Here is a 17,225-nt window from a genome sequence, read left to right as displayed (position 1 = left end):
ATTATTCAGGAGTTTTGTTGTATCCTTTGGTGCCCGCTTAAAACATTTTTGCCTATGGCAACTTAAAATGATGGAATATGCGCAGCTTGCGAACCTAACATATAGAATAAGAGAACAAGAAGAACATAAGTTTAAGGAAGATTGGAAAATGTTTATTGAATATGTGGGGGCAAATAGTGTACACTTGAAAACATTGGCAGATAAATTCAACAGTGTAAATAAGTTTTGATGGATGTAATAATGGAATACTGAATGTTTTAGTTTATGTAAAATATGCAGGGATTTATGTTATGCAAAATGAACCATGGAGCCTATCCGCAGAATCCAGACATATGTTTTAATTTCTTTTTGGCATTGCTGATTTTAATGATATTTTGAATGTTCTTAATACTTGTTTTTACCTGTTGTTGTTTTAACTGATACTTGTAATGTTTTAATGTTGTCAGGAGTCTTTTTTGTTAAACCACTCAAGAGTTTTTGTTACAATCAGGCACTAAAGAAATGCTGTGAAATTAAGTAACTAAATAAATTTGTAAATAAACATAAATATTACAAACCACCCAGGAGTCTCCAGTGATCTCCTCCCTAAAAGGAAACAAAATTGGTTAAGTGCTGTCCTACAACCCCTGGGATTTCTCACCACTTAGAGAAACGGGGTACTCATAACAATATGTTTGTTAGTATACTTTTAACAGGTATTACTACTTCCCTCAGAACTATAATTGCTGTTGTGTGATGGGAGGCCAGTGCTAGAGGCTGCTAACAGGGAACTGTCAGCATCCTTAGCAAAATACAATTCCCAGAATGCTTGGGTGGGAACTATCAGCTAAGATGGTATAAAACCGATATAAGTCGACAACCACAGTCTGACAACAGAAAACAAAAGGAAATACCTGGTGGAAGAAGTAAAGAGGTTAATGGCAGTATGAAAACAGAGAATGGATAGGCCTGAAGCCTATTCTGACTCACTTTTCCAATACCAATGCACTCACGGTCTTCCCGATTACAGCCCTAGCTTTATTAATGCCTCTTTCTCATCCAGATATGACCCATGGTTGAAAATTGCCTTGTCAAACATTTTAATATCCCTACATAACCTCCCTTGGCAACCAAAGTGAACTGGATAGAGACTTAACTTGAGGCCGAGGACATCCTGTCCTCTGCTCTCTCCTATTAAAAGCTCCCGCAAAAAATCAGGACTGGAAAACGAAAGGACTCCGCTTGAAACCTTGGAAAGCTGTTGCCAGTCACAGGAAACAGGTTCACACCGCCCATTTAAAGCACTACACTACTAAACAGCCATGGCTTTCCTCAAAGGATTCTGGGAGCTGTAGTTTGCTAAGGGTACTGATAGCTGTGAGGAGGCCCCGTTTCCCCTCACAGAGCTAGTTATCAAAGCGGTTCAACAAACAATCCCACTTTACGGGGAACTCTGGGAACTGTAGGTTTGGGAGGTGAATACTGCTCTCCTAACAGCTCTCGGCACCATTAATGAACTATAGTTCCCAGAATTCTTTGCGGGGAGTCATGACAGTTTAAAGAGGTATTGTAGTGCATTGAATGTATGGTGTGAATGTGGCCAGAATTAGGCTAGAGGGGACTGCTTCATTTAGCTCAAAACAAAGTCAGACATATCCATTTACAAAGGCTGCCAAATATTAAGTATTCTAACTGGCAGTGGTGGACTTTAGGTGTGTTTTATTTGCTTAGAGAGCTCTTTGATCAAGTAGCTAACAAGCAAATAAATAAATAGCTAGCTGCAGTTTCAATATTTGAGTATTTTGTTGAATAAACCAGGTACTTTGGGCTGAATTGTATTTTTATTATTATTGATTTTGGCCTTTGTGATTTGAAATTTCTTGCTTCTTAGGCATCCTCAGTATGGACAGTAAACGTTTTGCCCTAATGGAGCCTCTCCCTCACCTATTAAAAGCTTGAACGGATTTTGGAAGCAGAATAATCCCTCATGCAAAATAAAGAGACACACAAACACCCATATAGCTGCTTAATTTTTGCTTTACTCATTCCCTTTGGTTGCTTTCTAGGCCTCAAATGGGACCTCTTTAGCGAATCTTCATCTCTGTGCGCTTGTAGGAGGTGCCAACGCCCTTGCCAGTTGCCCAGTCAATGCCATAGACCTGCCCTTTCCGATCACCAATTGGATAGCCTCCGTTCAGGTTGGACTTATAGCAGTTGGCATACCACCAACCTCCATGCACAGTGACAGCGCAGTTCTGTGTCCCGGTGTCATTGTCATTGTCATGGGTGGAAAAACGCTGCCCGCTGTGAAAGGTCATGGAGTCACCTGCAGAGCAGAAAGAGGTGGTGTAAAAGTGCTCTCTTTTTTCCTTTGTCTGCTGCCCATTACATTTCTCTCCCTGCCCTCCACAGCATCAGTGCCTCTGGGTCTGAGGAAGCTTTGGTCAAAGTGCCTTTTCCATGTCAGTAGGCCCTAGTGGGCTCATCTGGTTGGGAGGAGAAGCAGCCCTTTGATCAGCATTGAGCGGCTGCTGGGTGTGAGAATAACCACTTTAATTTCTCACAGTGCCCCCAATGCAGTACGGCTCCAGGGCACTGTAGGAAATTTAAATGGTAGCTCTAGGAACGGGTGGGGGCAGGTAAGGTTCCAGTGATGCGTCCTGTCAGGAGCTGGAGATCTAGCTAAGTCACTTAAATAATGCAAATGGAGTGCAGTGAAAAGAGAAATCCTGATAACTGTTTACTGAGGAAATTGAACAAAAACAGTGTATAATGTGAGGAGAAGCAGAGAGGTTTTGTCTTTCTTTTGGCAGAAGCCTTGTACGTCAACCAAACATACAGAGGAAAACTCCCTCAGGCCAACATAACCAATCTGAGCGTGTGCTACCTCAGCAAACATCAAGCTGCTCTGCCTAGTTGCTAAGCCGCACCTCCCCTCTTGGCTAGCTGACTTTAACAGTAACAGAATTAACCCTTTAGTTGCACCCAAGATTATCTCTGCTGTTACACTTCCAACAGCAGCCATTGCTGGAGTAACAAAACAGCAGTCCCAGGTCTGGAATGAGTGAATACTAAATATGTTGGTCTTCAAAGTGACAGGGCCAGCTCAATATATTTTGCTGCCTGAGGAAAAGGACAAGATTTGCCTCCCCTCCAATTCCCTGTACAACAGCTGTTGGATCATCCTTGATTCACCACGTTCACCACATACCTGACAGCAGCAGGCTAGAATAGAGCAGGGTGGGTAACTGTTGGCCTGCTATATCCCTTCATTCCTCCCTGCTCCTGCTGCCATTGTGCTAAGCCATAATTTGGCTCTGTGTTTCATCCAAACCCAGAGTTGTGGTTTATTTCCCCCCTACAAACAAACCAAGAACAAACCTTGCTTAAAGTTCTTAGTTTGTTTGGAGAGAGACAAACCATGACCCCAAGTTCAAACGATGACTTAGCTCACAGCAGTGCAGCAGAGCAAGCAGGGAGGAGAAATCTCACCAGGGGCACCAGCACACTGCACATTCACCTTCAAACCATAGGTAAGCTTAACTATAATTTAAAATGGCAGCAGGGAGCCTTTGGCCTGTGGGCCTAATTAGGCCCACCCACCAGGCCTCTGCATTTGGCCCAGGCGACCATTTTAGGCAAACCATGCCGACCTGTCAGTCACCTGATACCATCTGATATCAGAGATCCGTTATCTCCAGTATATGCACTAAATGCCTCTGACCAGGTCCAGTTCCCCACTCCTGGTTTAAAGTGGCATGCGAACCAGGCCACAGTGCGTGTGGAAAGCAGGTTTGAAGTCCCTCACCTGCAGTGCCACTCAGGAATTGCCCCAGGACAAGCTGATACTTCTCCTCTTCTCCCCTGAGCTGGAAGGACTGGTAATGAGCAAAGGTTTTGCGGTCGTCAAAGTCTACCAAGTCCACACGCAGCTGGTGTTCCCCTAAGGAAAAGAGGACAGAAATTCAGCACAACTTTGCCTTTTGCACACTTGAAAAAACTTGTGTGCGATGTGGCGCAAGAAATATTTCCAAAGCAGCCTCTAGAAGGTTGTCCACAATGGGACCAAGCCCTCAGGCTGAAAAATGGTTCCTGCGCCTGTCATATCAAAACACATCACTGGGTGTCTTAAAGTTTTGAACTGGGGGCTGCTATCAGAAGAGTGGGGTGGAAGAGGGTAGTGGAGACATTGTATTTTAAAATCCTGCACAGATAGGATGCTGCAAATAAATCCAATATGATTGTTGTGATGGAATAAAAACACAGCTCTCTTTTGCCTCCCAGAGGCTCACAATAGCATAGCAGGTCCCTGCTACTGGCTTGGAAAGAATGTTTTTCCAGATAGGGATTGGCAAATATGTCCTTTCTGGTTTCTTTCAGATTTCCAGTGTTAAATTCAGTTCCCCACATGTTTACATCAGTTTTGAATGAATGCATGCATTTGTGTGCGAATATACGCATTTATGCACACTATTTTCCCCAATATAATGCCCTTTTGTACGTGGTTTCTAATACATTCATTTGTATGCACACTTTACCCTTGCACATGCACTTTTTGTACACGTTACTTAGCTGGAGAACTGCACTGCAAAATTCAGAGAAGTGTGCATTTCGAGGTATGGCTGTGCAACTTCAGCTTTCATTGTAAACCAAATCTAATTTCCCCTCCACCCTTATCCCCAGATCAAAGGCGGAGTTACCCTCCCGTGTCAGGAGATGAATGTTTTCGTTGCCCAGCCAGAATTCTGATAGCTGGTTCCCAAAGCCTTTCTTGTAGTCATTCCAGGTACGGTAGAAATCAACAGACCCATCCAACCGCTTCTGAAACACCTGAGAAAGAGATATAGAAACAAGCATAGCAGAAAAAATGAGTACATCACCTGTAAATGTATTGTTTTCTCATTCAGTCTCTCACATCCAGTGTTTGAGTGGCAGGGGCTATGGCCTTCTAGTTGTTGCTTGACTTCACATCCCAGCACCCCTAGCTATTGACCGTGCCTGATAGGGCTGCTAAGAGTTCGAGTCCAGCAACATTTGGAGTGCAAGAGGCTTCCCACCCTAAGTTTCACAGGCATGGAAGTGCAGACCTGGAAAATGACATCCTGGATTTGGGCTGCGTTGTGTTGGAAGGTATGGGTAGGGGATTTTTAAGGGGGCCAACTTCTGGGCTATGGAGTGCAGGAGTATCAGTGTTTGTGTTTTTATTTTAATCTGCTAGTTAGTGGGTTGGAAAAACTGCCGTGTTCTCATGTTAGCGTAATGACAAAGTTTTCCATTGCACTCTCTCTCTCTCTCTCTCTCTCTCTCTCTCTCTCTCTGTGTGTGTGTGTGTGTGTGTGTCAGAGAGAGAGCTTGATTTCCCCATGTTGTATGGAATGTTAATGTTTTACATGAATTTTCTTCTCTATGTTATTTGTGTATATGTTTTTTTAAGTGCAAATTACTTGGAGATCATTTAGGTGACAAGTGGTGAATAAGTTTAATAAATAAATTATCAAACCCAACGGGAGCAAAAAATCCCAATAACAATACAGGGCGTAGTACACTGCAGTAGCACTGCCTTCACCTCAAAGCAGCCACTCACCAGCCAGCCCCCTCCATCAGTATCCATGTCACAGAAGACCCTCAGGGGCCAGCAGCCCGGCAGATAGATGGTGTACCAGCCGCTCAGGAACTCCCCCTTGCTCAGCAGCTCCTTGCAGCTTCTTGGTGCTGGGAGAATATGCCAAATGAGAAAAGGCAAGATGAAAAGCAAGGGAGGCAGGAAATGTAGCAAGCTAGGGATGCCACCATAGCTTCCAATTAAATGTCGTTTTATGGTTATTATTTATATGCCACTTAATGCCAAATTAGGTTTCTAAGCTGTTTACAAGTATAAAAACCAATGAGAGAAACATTCAGATATAAACATCTGGAATTAAAACACATAATAAAAGGATCCAATTAAAACTCTAAAATCCAGAATTAAATCCTGCTAAACCAGAACACAAATTAAATAGGTCAAGCGGTCAAAGGAATGCCTGTGCAAACAGTTCAAAAGCCAGCAGAATGCCTATACAGATGGGGGCCTCTCTTAACCAGCAGGGAGTGAATTCCATAACATCAGTGCTACCAATGGAAAAACCTGCATATATTGATGACAGTGCATTAAGACCACTCCATGGGCTCATTTTCACTTGTTTAATGCAGCAGTTTCCAAAGAGGGTGGTACCACCCCCCCCGGGGGGTGGGGGGATTACCTAGGGTGGGGAGTGCTGGAAGTGTGAATGAGATTTTGAAAAGCTGGTATCACTGGATCAAGTTTATTGGTTTTGTTGAATTATCTGACTAATTGGTTTTAATTGGATTTTGAATGAATGTACAATTAATTGTGACTGTTGTGAATTTTATTATGTTATTATCTTCCCTATTGGGCTGTCGAAACCACTATTCTGAATAAATATTTTTATAGGGTGGGGTAGGGAGCACGGGGGATGAGTTTGTGGAACCAAGGGGGCAGGTTTGGGAGCTGCTGGTTTAATGTAATATTACTGTTGTTTACGACACAGTTTAAAGCTCACCTTTTTCACATTGTAGACTATAAAATGTCCACACAAAAGCTGGGTTTCTCATTTTGCTATTTGTGTTTGTGAGAGTGATCTTGTTTAGTCTGTCTGCTTTTAGCCTAGAAGTGTTCCTACAGGTCGCTAATGCAGATTACAAATTTTACTCCACATTTTTAAACTGGCCCTTGGGTAAAAGAGGCATCCTTTTATCTCTACGTTTTAGAACACTTCTACATTTATAAGGCGTGTGAAACTTCATTCACTGGGGCTTTTGAAGCATTTAGAAGCAGCCCCTGCTTTGCCTAATGATGTTGGGATTTTATCAGCAGCTCAGTCGCGTTTCGTACCACGAAAAGGGAATGTTAAACCATATATAATGAATGAATGAAAGGAAGGAAGAAAAGCTGTGGGATTTCAAAGTCTGCATATGCCTTTGAAGAAAGGAGAATTGTGGGAGGCTTTGAAGAGCTCACAATGGGCTCGCTTCCTTATCGTGGCAGTCCTGAGGAACTACTGTCACATAAGCAATTAGGGTAGGCAACGTGGTGCCCTTCAGAAGCTGCTGGACTACAATTCCCATCACCCCACCATGTTGACTACCCATGGCGTAGGTATTTGGGGGCAGTTTGTGGATCATTATATAGTACACTGTTGTCTTTGTGTACTATGTGATGTATGGAAGTGAGAGCTGGACCATAAAGAAGGCTGATCGCTGAAGAATTGATGTTTTTGAATTATGGTGGTGCTGAAGGAGACTTTTGAGAGTCCCATGGACAGCAAGAAGATCCAACCTTTCCATTCTGAGGGAAATCAGCCCTGAGTGCTCACTGGAAGGACAGATCATGAAGCTGAGGCTCCAATACTTTGGCCACCTCATGAGAAGAGAAGACTCCCTGGAAAAGACCCTGATGTTGGGAAAGATGGAGGGCACAAGGAGAAGGGGACAACAGAGGACGAGATGGTTGGATAGTGTTCTCGAAGCTACCAGCATGAGTTTGACCAAACTGCGGGAGGCAGTGGAAGACAGGAGTGCCTGGCGTGCTCTGGTCCATGGGGTCACGAAGAGTCGGACACGACTAAACAACTAAACAACAACATATAGTACACTAGGGTTGAAGCCCTACTTGCTTCTCTCGCCAACCCCCTACACCCTCCCTTTCCAACTCACCAACTGCTGCCCCCCTTCCTTTGAACTTTGTGAGCCCCCACCTTCCTTCCCGAACACCTGGCCAACCCCTCCTCCCTCCCTTTGCACCTCACAAAAGAAAACCTTGGACCTCACCAGGTCTTTGCAACTCACCTGGGCCCCCTGCTGGCTTGCCTGCATCTCTGTCCTCCAGTTCCTTCATCCTTTCCTCACCTGGGCCACTTGCCTGGGCTGCCCATCCTCATCTCCATTCTCCAGATGCCTCCCCTTTGCTTCACCTGGGTTAATCGCCTGAGCTGCCCACCTGCCTCTCCTCCTCACATCACCTTAACCTGCATCACTGTCCACTGGTCCACCTGCCGGACGGCCCAGTAGCTCGTCACACTGTAGTTCTCAGTGCCACCTGTCTGGGGCAAACTGAACTGCAACGTGACAACATCCTTGCGATTTTATATATTAGAGTTTGAGGATTATTATAAAGTTGAGCCACTAGATGGCAGAGGGTGCATTTCCCAAGAGAAGCAAGAAAGAAACTCACCGGATTGGCAGAGGGCCAAAAGATCTCCTCGATCACCTGATATTTAAAGAAAACAAACTTGTTACTAAGCAAATCGTAACAATACACTGAAGGCGAAATGATTCCAAAACCCACAATTGGGCAATACCTTGATTAGGACTCACCAAATGTTACAAACTTGTGGCACGCTTTCCAGTTCTCCAGATGTCACCCATAAAGGGTGGGGTAGAGAGTTGAGGGAAATAGGGGGGTGGGGGGAGTGTACAAAACTTAGGTTGATGTTGTAGTCATGAGGTCAGCTGGTAGACCAAAGGGAGTCTACAGGCTAAGTTCCTCCCAACAAGTGCTGCAGGTATCAAGTTTCACACCTGCCATCCAAAATCAATCCCTGGCTTTGCTACACTGAAGATTGCCATGCTTCTCTTTATTTCTGTTTTTGGCATATCTAGGATCTGGAATGTTTGTTTTTAAGAGGTGGGACAGATCCTACTCCCCTCACAGAGTTAGAAACCCCAAAGTGGTTTAACAACCAATGCTTCTTCTCAGGGAACTCTGGAAACGGCAGCTCTGTGAGGAGAATTGGGGTCTCTTAACAACTCTCAGCACCATTAACAAACTACAGCTCCCAGGATTCTCAGGGGTTCCTGCTGCTCCAGGAAACCCAGGACATCCCTTCAGGAAGGCAAAGCTTCTCATCACCCGAAAGACCCACAATCTTCACTTCTGTGGGAAAAGATAGGAAATGTAGTATTTCACCCTCTGTGCTAATGTCAGTGTCCACCTGAAATTAGACCCTGTTTCAACGATGGGGAGGCTCACATGTGGCCCTTGAGCCCTCTCTTTTCTGGCCCTCATCAGTCTTCAACAAGCTACACACTTTCTTTTATGCCTGGCTGGAATGTGTCCTTGAACTGCCCATTTTCAGGTCACCATGATATTCTGTCATTGGGAACCACAAGTCAAGGAACTTTGCCATCCCTATATGCTCAACACTTCCCTTTCTGCAGGGATCAGCTGCACAATCCAGTTCCTCCCTGATGCAGCAGGCTTGAAGTCACCGCCCATCAGCTGACAAGCAGTGAGCAACCTTTCTCCCTGCAAGGATCAGCTGTGCTATCCATGGGGAACTTGCATGTGCAGCTGTGCCAGCTGCATCCCTACCTGCTCCACACCTAATGTTACATATTGGCCCAGGTGTGGGGCAGGTGGGCATGGTTTGGGGAAAACAGCTCCACGGACCAAATTGGGACCTGTGCTTACCCCTGCTATGCTCAGTAAAAACTTATATCCCTGGGCATTATGCAGAAGACCGCGATCCAGGACTGGCTGCTTACTATATAGGGGTATAGGGCAGGCCATGTGACACTGACAACTCTATCAGAGGAGAAAGTTTCAACCAGGGGGACATGGGGAAAACAGCCAGGCAGGTGCTTCTATTGCCCTAACATCTGCTGTTTGAGGCAATCACCTCCCTTTGCCTAATAGTAGTCGGCACTGCACCAGCGTCACAGTTCAAAGGACAGCACAACTCCACAGAGGGGGATGGAAATCAAGTGGGAAAGAAAAACTCAACTTTTGTTTTTTTAAAAGGTAGTAAAGGTAAAGGTAAAGGGACCCCTGACCATTAGGTCCAGTCGTGGCCAACTCTGGGGTTGCAGCGCTCATCTCGCTTTAATGGCTGAGGGAGCCAGCTTCCGGGTCATGTGGCCAGCATGACTAAGCCGCTTCTGGCGAACCAAAGCAGTGCACCCGCCAGAGTGGTACCTATTTATCTACTTGCACTTTGATGTGCTTTCGAATTGCTAGGTTGCCAGGAGCAGGGACCGAGCAACGGGAGCTCACCCCGTCAAGGGGATTCGAACCGCTGACCTTCTGATCAGCAAGTCTTAGGCTCTGTGGTTTAACCCACAGCGCCACCCTCATCCCTTTTAAAAGGTAAAGGTAAAAGGTAAAGGTACCCTTGCCCGTACGGGCCAGTCTTGACAGACTCTAGGGTTGTGCGCTCATCTCACTCTAGAGGCCTTCCGCAGATACTTCCGGGTCACATGGCGAGCCGGCACCAGCGCAGCACACGGAACAGCGTTTACCTTCCTGCTATAAAGCGGTACCTATTTATCTACTTGCACTTTAAGGGTGCTTTCGAATTGCTAGGTGGGCAGGAGCTGGGACCGAAAGACGGGAGCTCACCCCGCCGCGGGGATTCGAACCGCCGACCATACGATCGGCAAGTCCTAGGCACTGTGGTTTTACCCACAGCGCCACCCACGTCCCTCTTTCTACCTTTTAAAAGGTAGAAATAAATAAATATCAGGTGGTACCTGAAACAAAATGTTGCAGTGTATCCCCACCTGTTAAGAGGAATGCTTTTGCTAAGGGCTTCAGAAAACCTTATAGCCATCGTGTGTGTGTGTGTGTGTGTGTGTGTGTGTGTGTGTGTGTGAGAGAGAGAGAGAGAGAGAGAGAGAGAGAGAGAGAGAGAAATTTCAGGAAAGGGAAACTGTCATCTTTCCCCTTTCCCAGGCCCTGATGCCTTCCTTTCTAGGACTCAGGATTGAAACCTATTGCTATATCTTGGGGTGGGGGTTCTGAACAGCTGGAAAATATGCCCCCCCTTTCATCCTCCTGAAATAATTCTGGGAGCTGAGTTATTTAGCCTCTCAGCTCACATTCCTCCAACCCTAGTTTATCTACCAGAAACTATTAAGGGCTTGAGCACACCAGTTCCCTCTTCTGTCTCCACCTCCCACAAAATCTCATCTGACACCTGAATGCTTTCAGAAGTTCAAAGGTCCTCATCAGACCATTTGGTGTTTTGCTTTTAAAAACAATAATTTACAAGCATATATATTTCTGTGTACCCAGGGATATGCCAACCTTTAAGTATGTAGAAATGACTCACAAAAATGTAGAAACCACTCCTCCCATCATGAGCTTTGTATGATGTTCCGCATTCTCCAAGGGTGGAAGAGGCCATGGTTGATTTCTGGAACACATGCTTTTCATGCAGAAGGTCCTAGGCTCAACCATGGCATCTCCAAGTACGACTGGGGAAGACTCTCCTCCCACCCTCCATATGAATCATGGAGAGCTGCCAATATGGAGCTGGCAGGACCATTGGCCTGACATGGTATAAAATGGCTTTACTTACTGGCAAGAAATTAAAATCTCTTACCTGCGCATTTGTTGGGATCACCAGTTGCCTCCATCCAGGTGGGAAAACAGAGCAAGACTGCAAAAACCCTGTAACACAGCTCCAGATGCATGGCTTCCTTGTTCCTCTGTGCAATTCACTGTCTCCCTGTCCTGCTCTCCTTATATACTCGCTGGGACCAATGACGCTCCAGGAGGCTTATGTTGGGAAGATTTCCCAACATGGTTCCAAGTCAAGAAAGCAGCAATAAAGAACTATTATTGGCTATTAATTTCCCATTCCCCAGAGGGTATGTGTAGAGGTGGTGAAGAGGTCATGTTTTGCCTCACCCAAATAGCATAACGTGTGCCAGACTTCAAATCAATAGTCTCTTTCTTCCTTTAAAGGAAACTGTAACATGCACAACTTCACTTTGTGCAGAAGACTTTCCCCTTCTATTTGCCTAACGAGTAGGGGTGAAAACAACATTCAGAAAAGGCAAATTTGATACTGAGCTCTTCCTTGTTTGCATGTTCATGAATGTTTGAGAGCCGATCAGGTTTCAAGTGACTGTTGGCATTTTCACAGATTTTTTTTGCATCACACACACACACAAAATCCAAAAAAACCCAAAACTGAAGGGCAGCTGTTTAGAACATGGCATTATAATGTTGCAACTGTTTCTTGAACTGTGTATTCCCTTGAACTCTGTTTTATGGAGGTGCTTAAGGAGCCATTAACATTTGTTCTCCTGTTTCTTATCTGTTTTGTCTCTCCAGCGCATGAGGAGAGGATTGTTCACTTAGGGGTGGAGGGAGGTTGTAAAGCTTACTGGTTCTAGCCTAGCTTTATAAAGCAAACAGAGGTCATTTCTTAATTGCGCAAGGGTTCTCATTTCTCGCCCTCAGTTCATCACGTGATGTTTTTCATTTATTTCTCACACGGAACAGGAAACAACCCAGAGACTTTTTTAACATTGGGGAGGACAGGCAGTAAATATTTTCACCTAAAATGTGAATGTTACTGGATTTTTTTTGGGGGGGGGGGTTCGTGTTTCTTTTCTATATTGAGCAAGTAGCATATTTTTAAAGACACAGAATTCATGAATACAACCCATACCCTGGCCTGGAAAGTCAAGACTTCTGTGTTAGTCTGAGTGTCTCATGCCATACCCATTGACTTCTATGTCACTTGTGGGCAAACACCACCCTGTGAATGTATTCTAAATCATGGAGTGGGGACTATTAAAAGCAGGTTTGGAGAGGAAGAGAGAGGATGAGGTTTGCTACGGCAGCTATATGTAGAAGTAAGTCCAAGAGAACACCATGGGGGCTTGGCCTCCAAGCACAGGGAAGAGTTTGGATTTGATATCCCGCCTTTCACTCCTCTTCAGGAGTCTCAAAGCGGCTAACATTCTCCTTTCCCTTCCTCCCCCACAACAAACACTCTGTGAGGTGAGTGGGGCTGAGAGACTTCAAAGAAGTGTGACTGGCCCAAGGTCACCCAGCAGCTGCATGTGAAGGAGCGGAGACGCGAACCCGGTTCCCCAGATTACGAGACTACCGCTCTTAACCACTACACCACACTGGCTCACCACTGATTTGGCTCACACTGGGAAGGGAAGAAAAGAAAGAGCAAAGGCGGGAGGGAGGGGGGGAAAGGAGGGAAAGGAAAGAGAGAGCGTGGGGTGAGGGGAAGAGAGAATAAATTAGGAATGGAGAACATTTATCCTGATCCAATGCATCTTTATTCTGCAGTTAAGTCTATCCAGTTCAATCCTGGTTACTTCCTAGCAAAACATACATATGATTTGTTTCACCTTGATTCTTTCCCAGTCTTCTTGTGGCAAATAATATATAAATAATATATAAATAGATGATAGATACATAGACTCACAGAAGCAACATCCAAGTAACTTCCTCTACCCAAATACACACTTTTTAAAAGCTGGATATGATTCTGTAAAAACTAACTGAAATGGACGTTGCGTTTTGATGACTTCACATTGTGCACAACTCAAGATAAAATTCAATACCTCTAGGGGCATACAAATGGATGGTGATAATGGGTAATGAGAAGCTTTACATTTACAGGGCTCATAATTTTTCGAAGAATCAAAGCCAATTAGGTGATAAGAATAGTCCAAAGGTTCCCTGTTTGAGTTTTTATGAACCATTTTGCAAAATGAATAGTGTTTGTCCTAGGGAATTGCGGGGGGGGGGGGGGGGGACGGGGACTTGTCACGTCAGTCTGTGATTGTGAATCCCATCCCTACTAATGAGTATGTGCATATGTGGGCTTCTGTTAGGAAGGAGCAGAGCTTTTTTTCCAGGGGAAACTCACAGGAACTTAATCCCAGCACCTCTCAGGTGGGCACCATTGCCATTCTAAGAGAATGAGGGAGGTGCTCATGGTGAGTTCTGGCACCTCTTTTTCTAGAAAAATAGCACTGGGGATGAGAGAGAAATCTGATCCAGTCACAGAGTTGTGACTTTGGTGACCCCCCTGGAAACCTAATGGGGACGCAAGATCTGTTGGAGTGTTAGTGCTCAGGATGCATATACGGTATGTATAGAGAAAAACATATATATCCTAAAGTATCAATCCAGGGCACTATGGAAAATTTAAACAGTGGCTCTCAACCTCCCAGCATTCAGGATGCTGCTGCTGCTCCCTCCCTGTGAAAGGTCGGCAGAGCCTACTAATGGGCACCCCAACCCACCCCCCGCAAACTCCATCCCTGCTGCTAAGGTCTAACCTCTCCCCTCTGGCACTCTCTCAGACCAGAGCCATCATGCTGTTTTAGAAATGTACCTTTTCCAGTGCTTGCATATATTTCCAGGGATGCATCACAGCCAGAACGGCAGGGACCACCTATAAATCTGATTTTATTATCCTGAAACCGCTTTGAGAACCATTATGGCTGAAGACTGCAAATAAATAATCAAGGTAAACTCCTCTGAGCACAGCCTTTTCTTTAAAGGAAATAAGAAACAAGTTGCTATATTTCACTGTGCCTTTGCTTCTCGGGGGGAGGGTCCAGTACATACATTCTTTGCTTAGCTCTGCCAAACACAGCAAATGAACTCACGCAACAAGAGCACATGGCCTCCATATCATCCGATATGAAGCTCCCAGGTTCAATAGCTTTAGCAAGAGTAATATTAAGTATTTGTTACTAGGATGGTGGTAAAGTCCTGCCTGCCTTGGACTGGGCTAGGAGTGCTGTGAAGAGTTGTTTAATGAGTACATGTATTGGTTTTTATCTTGGACAGTTGGGGGAACAAATAAGATATGTGTGTGGAAGGGTTCTTTTCTTTTTTACATTATTTTCACTCTTGCAAGCTGCACAGAAAAGCCGCTTAGAAATATTTCAGTTAAACAAATTTTCCAGTAGAATAATGTTATAAAAGCAGTAGCTGACAAATATTACAGCAGCCTTCCCCAAGCTTGGTGCTGTCCAGACGCTGTTGAACTAAAACTCCCAAAATCACTGACCATCAGCCATGTTCGCTGGGGATGATGGGAGTTGGGAGTCCAAAATATCAATGGCACTAGATGAAAGAAGGGCAGGTTACAACATTGCGGCTATAATCAAAGTTATCCCCAAATGCGTAGAAGTACGAACTGTTCAATAACAAAAACACAAAATGCGTTCCACAAATATTTCATTTTATTTTAGAGGCGTCTTCCCCCGTTGTGTTTGCTGCCATTCCACAGTAAGGGGTGTTCTTTGTTTTTCCAGGGAGGCAGCTGAGAACTGGACTCTTAGAAGGACCCACTCTTTAATGGACAGGCAACTTCCAATGGGGTCCAACATCGGTTGGGTTTGGCGTTAACAAGTCAGCTGCTTTGACGCAACTCCCCTACTGGAAACTCACTCACAAGAACGAGCGTGAAGGAGACCCACCCCAACTCGCTTGTGCAAGAAACTAACATCGTGACTCAAGTGTCTTGACATCTGCATAAGACTCTGACCTTTTAGAGTGATCTGGCTTATACAATATTGGGTGGAGGGAGAAAGAAGTCACACGGGTGAAGTAGCCCCAAGTTCCACTGGACATTCCACTTTTGGTGCAGCATTTAAGAAACAAATATACAGGACCAGCAGGTACTGAAACAGGAGCCATGTGGGCTTAGAATAAGGATAATCAACCAAAAGCAGGTTGCACAGAAGGGGGAAAAATAGAAAGAAAACCCCACAATCATTTGAAGGCGTCCTTAACCTCACACAGTTACATACGAAGCAGATCCCTGCAGCTTGAGCTTGCTAGTATCTCATGTATATATTTATACTATTTCCGCAGCAAGTCTAAAGGGTCCAGGTATCTGAGCCAAGCATCACCCATTGTGACAATAGGCTGTTTAGGTCTGGAGCAGATCTCCCACTTCAGCAGCTCCATTTGAAGGAGAGAGAGAGGGAAAGAGTCCTGGCTCCTAATGCAGCCACAGGCAGGCTCCTCTTCTCCAGCAACTCCTCCCGCAAGAGAAACGCTTATCAAGGCAGCTCCTTGGAGATCAGCCATCAGATCCTAATGTGATGGAACAAATGAGAAGGGGGGGGACACAGGGGGGTGGGGAAAACACTTCACCAGGCAAGAGAACAGACAGCAGGGGGAGCACCTAGCTCAGCCAAAATGGCAGAACTGTAACAGCGACTTCTCCCTTGCTTTCCTCAGTGCTAGAAACAACTTCACCTGGAAGGTGCAACTTGTGTAATTTGTGAATGGCTGGATTTCATAACATACACGTGTCAGCACTGCCAGCTTCACCATTTACATCTTTATTTGCAGACCTCTTTAATTTGAAAATTTAGGGATTTTAATTTCAGAATTAGAGCAACTTAGACTTCTTAGCACCTTGCTCCCTGTGCCCTAGTTAGGCAGGTGGGCATCATGAAATGTGAACGGCTCTCTATTGCCAGAACCTATGCACCATTGCATCTTATCAAACATACACCACATCAGGTGCCGTGCCATTGCATGTCACTCCCTGAATACTGTTAAATATGAAACATCAAATAAAATAATCAATACATGGTAACATCCAAGATATGAGGCATTTGGGCACCATATTAGATACCCAATTTTGCCATTCTCAAGTTACAAGAGGCACTTTCTCCTTGTTTCTGAAAAGTGAGGAAAAGTTAAGTTTGCAGCACAGTTCATACTAGCTCCATCCAACAGTGTTCAGTGCCGCTTATTCCCAGGTGACTTACTTCTGAGTAGACATACAAAAGACTGTTGTCAGGCAGCAGTCCTATACTCACCTACTTACAGAGCGATCCTAAGCATGTCTACTGAGACGGTCCCCACTGAATTCAGTAGAATACACTTCTGAAGAGGTATGGTTAGGAATGCACTGAATCTCTGAATTCAGCAGGGTTCTCTCCTGGGTAACTGGGTATAGAATTGCAGCCTTAATTTCTGAACAGATGTTTATCAGGCCCAGGAACCAGCGCCCCTCTAGCTGCTCTCTGACTCCAACTCCCACCATCCCTTGTAGGAGCTGATGGTGGCAGAGTCCAACAACATTGGGAGGGGGCGGGGCAACAGGTTGTGCACCTGATGCATATGATCGCAGTGTTAAAGCCTCAGACCAGTTTTAATGTTAAGATTTGCACTCATGGGGGTGTCTAATGGCCAGCCAAACCTGCAATGGAAACTAGCAAAAAAAACCACACCCGTATAATACAGGGTCTTACTAAAAGACAGATATGCAGAGACTTGTGAAGGGAGATCAGCAATGCCGCATCAGAGACTATAATTACAATGGATTTTTATCATGGGCTTCTTTCAGCCATCTTGGGTGAGAAATGGGGTATAAATCTAATTTAAGAATTAGTAACTCTCATGAACATGAGTGAAAGGAACTGGGTACTTTCAAAGGAGATATCAAGAGTTCAGT

The 17,225-nt window shown here is 44.9% G+C and overlaps 2 protein-coding genes across 2 annotated transcripts in view; both read right to left on the bottom strand.

Moving 5' to 3' along the window:
- Positions 1-1,998: 1,998 nt before the first annotated feature.
- On the bottom strand, positions 1,999-12,277 carry LOC114601492 (ficolin-3-like). The gene is made up of 6 exons (XM_028738682.2): positions 11,361-12,277; positions 8,210-8,245; positions 5,564-5,691; positions 4,680-4,809; positions 3,788-3,922; positions 1,999-2,305 (listed from the first exon to the last, which is right to left on the bottom strand). Exons 1-6 carry the CDS (start codon positions 11,449-11,451, stop codon positions 2,064-2,066), a joined length of 762 nt encoding a protein of 253 aa, XP_028594515.2. The 5' UTR covers positions 11,452-12,277; the 3' UTR covers positions 1,999-2,063.
- A 2,696-nt stretch (positions 12,278-14,973) lies between these two features.
- Positions 14,974-17,225, bottom strand: part of CD164L2 (CD164 molecule like 2) — a 37,474-nt gene continuing 35,222 nt past the window's right edge. The window contains exon 6 of the mRNA XM_028738684.2: positions 14,974-15,850. Within this exon, the coding sequence (XP_028594517.2) occupies positions 15,844-15,850 (7 nt within the window). The 3' untranslated portion in view covers positions 14,974-15,843. The remainder of the gene's footprint in view (positions 15,851-17,225) is intronic.

This window comes from Podarcis muralis, chromosome 7 (genome assembly GCF_964188315.1).
Source record: "Podarcis muralis chromosome 7, rPodMur119.hap1.1, whole genome shotgun sequence".
Classification (NCBI taxonomy): Eukaryota; Metazoa; Chordata; class Lepidosauria; order Squamata; family Lacertidae; genus Podarcis; species Podarcis muralis.
This window is presented reverse-complemented; position numbering and strand designations above follow the sequence as displayed.